Here is a 2,527-nt window from a genome sequence, read left to right on the forward strand (position 1 = left end):
ATCCAAAGTGTAAAGCTCTATTGTGTAGCATGCAACATGTGACAAATAATACATTAACACTCTGCAGGCCTGTGAGGTTTTGGTGACGTGTACACTATGTACTTGTCAGCGAAATTACCACTAGACCGGGCTCAGATCACCTGTGCAGGGTATAGATGTAGTTGGAGGTGGCGAGCTTTCAGTGTACAAGAGTACGGACTGTTTTGGCACAAAATTATCAATGCGCAAAGCTGAATCTCTCAAGACCTCCCCGTGGGGTGTGGTCCCACCCATCCTGGTGCAAACGAAGCTGACCAGTCACCAATAATATCCATTTTGACTTTGCACGTGTTGCACCTGTTGATACCCTGTACTGTGCTGCGAAAATGGAGCCCAAGTTGTGAGAAAGGATTTCCAGTCTCTGCTGCTGTCAGTTTCATGTGAGGTTCAATATAATTCCCCATGTCAGAGATCAATGGAGACAACTTCCTTATTTGGAGCTTGTTAAGTAGTGGCTATCAGCTGTTTTGACTTCTATATTTATGCTCCACGCAAACTGCTCCAGTTTGTAGGCCCAGTCGTTAGAGTTTAAAGGAGGGGTATTATGCAAAATCCACTTTTTGGAGCTTTGTATAATGCTATAGTGTCATTTCCCCATCAAAAGGATGCATGGAGTTGTTTCCTGAACCATTCATGCATATTTGAGCAATCCCTGAATCTCCCCCTGGCAGCCATGCTGAGCGCTGAAACACCCGGTGCTGCACAGCTCCGCCCGTAATGCACAGCTCAGCCCCAGCTCTGACGTAGTCTGCGCAGCTGCTCCTGCACAGTTTGCACACTGCAAATAGCCGAGATGGACGCTCTGACGGGGGCATGTTACTCAGGAGAGGAGATTCTTAAAGAGACAGGGACTCATTTCCAGTCGTTTGGGCAGCCACGATGCAGAGGCAAATTTGATTAAATTTTTTTTGACACATGCAGCTTTCACCATCCAACTTTGGGCAAAGCTGTTGCTTGAGTGTGCTGTAGATTGATACTAAAGGGCGAAAAAACACGTAATACCCTCCCTTTAATGTAAACTTTCAGGGCTGCAGTAATTCTAATGGGAACAAATTATGTTTGTCAGGGAACATTTAACATTTGTATTTGACACAGGTAGGCCAAATGGAGGTGCTTGGGATAAGAACTGTCACAGCAGACAGACTGGAAAAGTTTGAACATCAATGTCAACACACTGAATCATTCAATGTGCATAATTTACATGAGATATAGTATTCCCTCTTTTTAGTGTTGGGTAAATCACAAAAAATAATACTATTAGAGTGCTGATACTAGTTATTTCTTGCTAAAAAAAAAGGAGCATTTCTTTTCGGTCATCCCTTTTTTTTGTAACACTTTAACTGGCTAAACTTCTTACACCTTTATCAAAAAAGCTGATGTGAGAACATTTGAAAAAAGCCACACACTAATCTCAGCTCTTCATACCACAAATTAATGAACTTTATAAATGTGACACATGACAACGGCTGGTGCACCTGAAAGGTTCAACTTTAAATATGTTTAATTGTACTTAACAGCGACATTATAAACAACAAATATTAGCAATAAATGTTTGGTAGGCACCATTAGAAAAGTCCGAATTTCAACATGCTGTAAGGGTATTTTATCAAAAAAACAAAACAAAACCAAAATAGTGCACAGAATATGTTGAAATTCACTGATCTCCCTGGAAAAATTTTCACTAATTCTGTTATACAGTTATACAAACATAAATGTGCTACAAAAAGTAGAATCACTCAGATAAAAGTATCAAGATCAAGTATTTCAAGAGAAAGAGCCTCCTCCAGCGTCATTACAGAAATTAAAAATGACATTTCACACGTATTCTTGTAACTCATTTTGTGTGTGCTACATTTTCAATTAACTAAACCTTTTAAGTGGTGTAACAACATTTTTTAGCTGAAGCCCAACATTTTAAAGCTGTTCTCTAGAATGTCTCATTTGCAGAGAAAGTAGCGTTTCTCCTCACAGTTATAGTTTCCCCACAGTCCCTCCACTGTCAGAGCTCCACAGCGTCTCCACATTGCACACTGGTGGTCCTCGTCTCCTCCTTTGGGCCAGGCTTTGTACACCATTGTCTCTCCATCCACCCACAGCCACTGGTCAGCGAGGAAACGCAGGCCGATCCACACATGTTCAGTCAAGTTGTTGCGCTGCATCTCAGTTTCTGCGAGAAGACGGTCGGTTTCAGAGACGATGCTGATCAGATCACTGTGCTCCTCTCTGCAGTGCTCCAGAGCCTCCTCCCAAGTCTTCTTCTCATCCTTCATCACAGAAATCTTGATGCAGAAAAAAGGTAGGTCAAACTTTCCTTCACCATCATTCCATTTTCCATTTAAATAGGTCATTCCTTCCGTATGTTTCAAACTATTTGGTTGACCTGTGGCCCAGTTTGTGTATGTAACGTATCCTCCTCCTGACCATTTCCAGCGAGTGGGATCTGCAAGATCTCGTTGAAGGCCGATCCAAGTGAATTCTCCCATTTGTC

The 2,527-nt window shown here is 42.0% G+C and overlaps 1 protein-coding gene across 1 annotated transcript; it reads right to left on the reverse strand.

Moving 5' to 3' along the window:
* Positions 1-1,976: 1,976 nt before the first annotated feature.
* LOC115389525 (C-type lectin lectoxin-Lio2-like) lies at positions 1,977-2,309 on the reverse strand. The gene has a single exon (XM_030092923.1). It carries the CDS (start codon positions 2,307-2,309, stop codon positions 1,977-1,979), a length of 333 nt encoding a protein of 110 aa, XP_029948783.1.
* Positions 2,310-2,527: the final 218 nt, after the last annotated feature.

Source organism: Salarias fasciatus, chromosome 6, assembly GCF_902148845.1.
Source record: "Salarias fasciatus chromosome 6, fSalaFa1.1, whole genome shotgun sequence".
Taxonomy (NCBI): Eukaryota; Metazoa; Chordata; class Actinopteri; order Blenniiformes; family Blenniidae; genus Salarias; species Salarias fasciatus.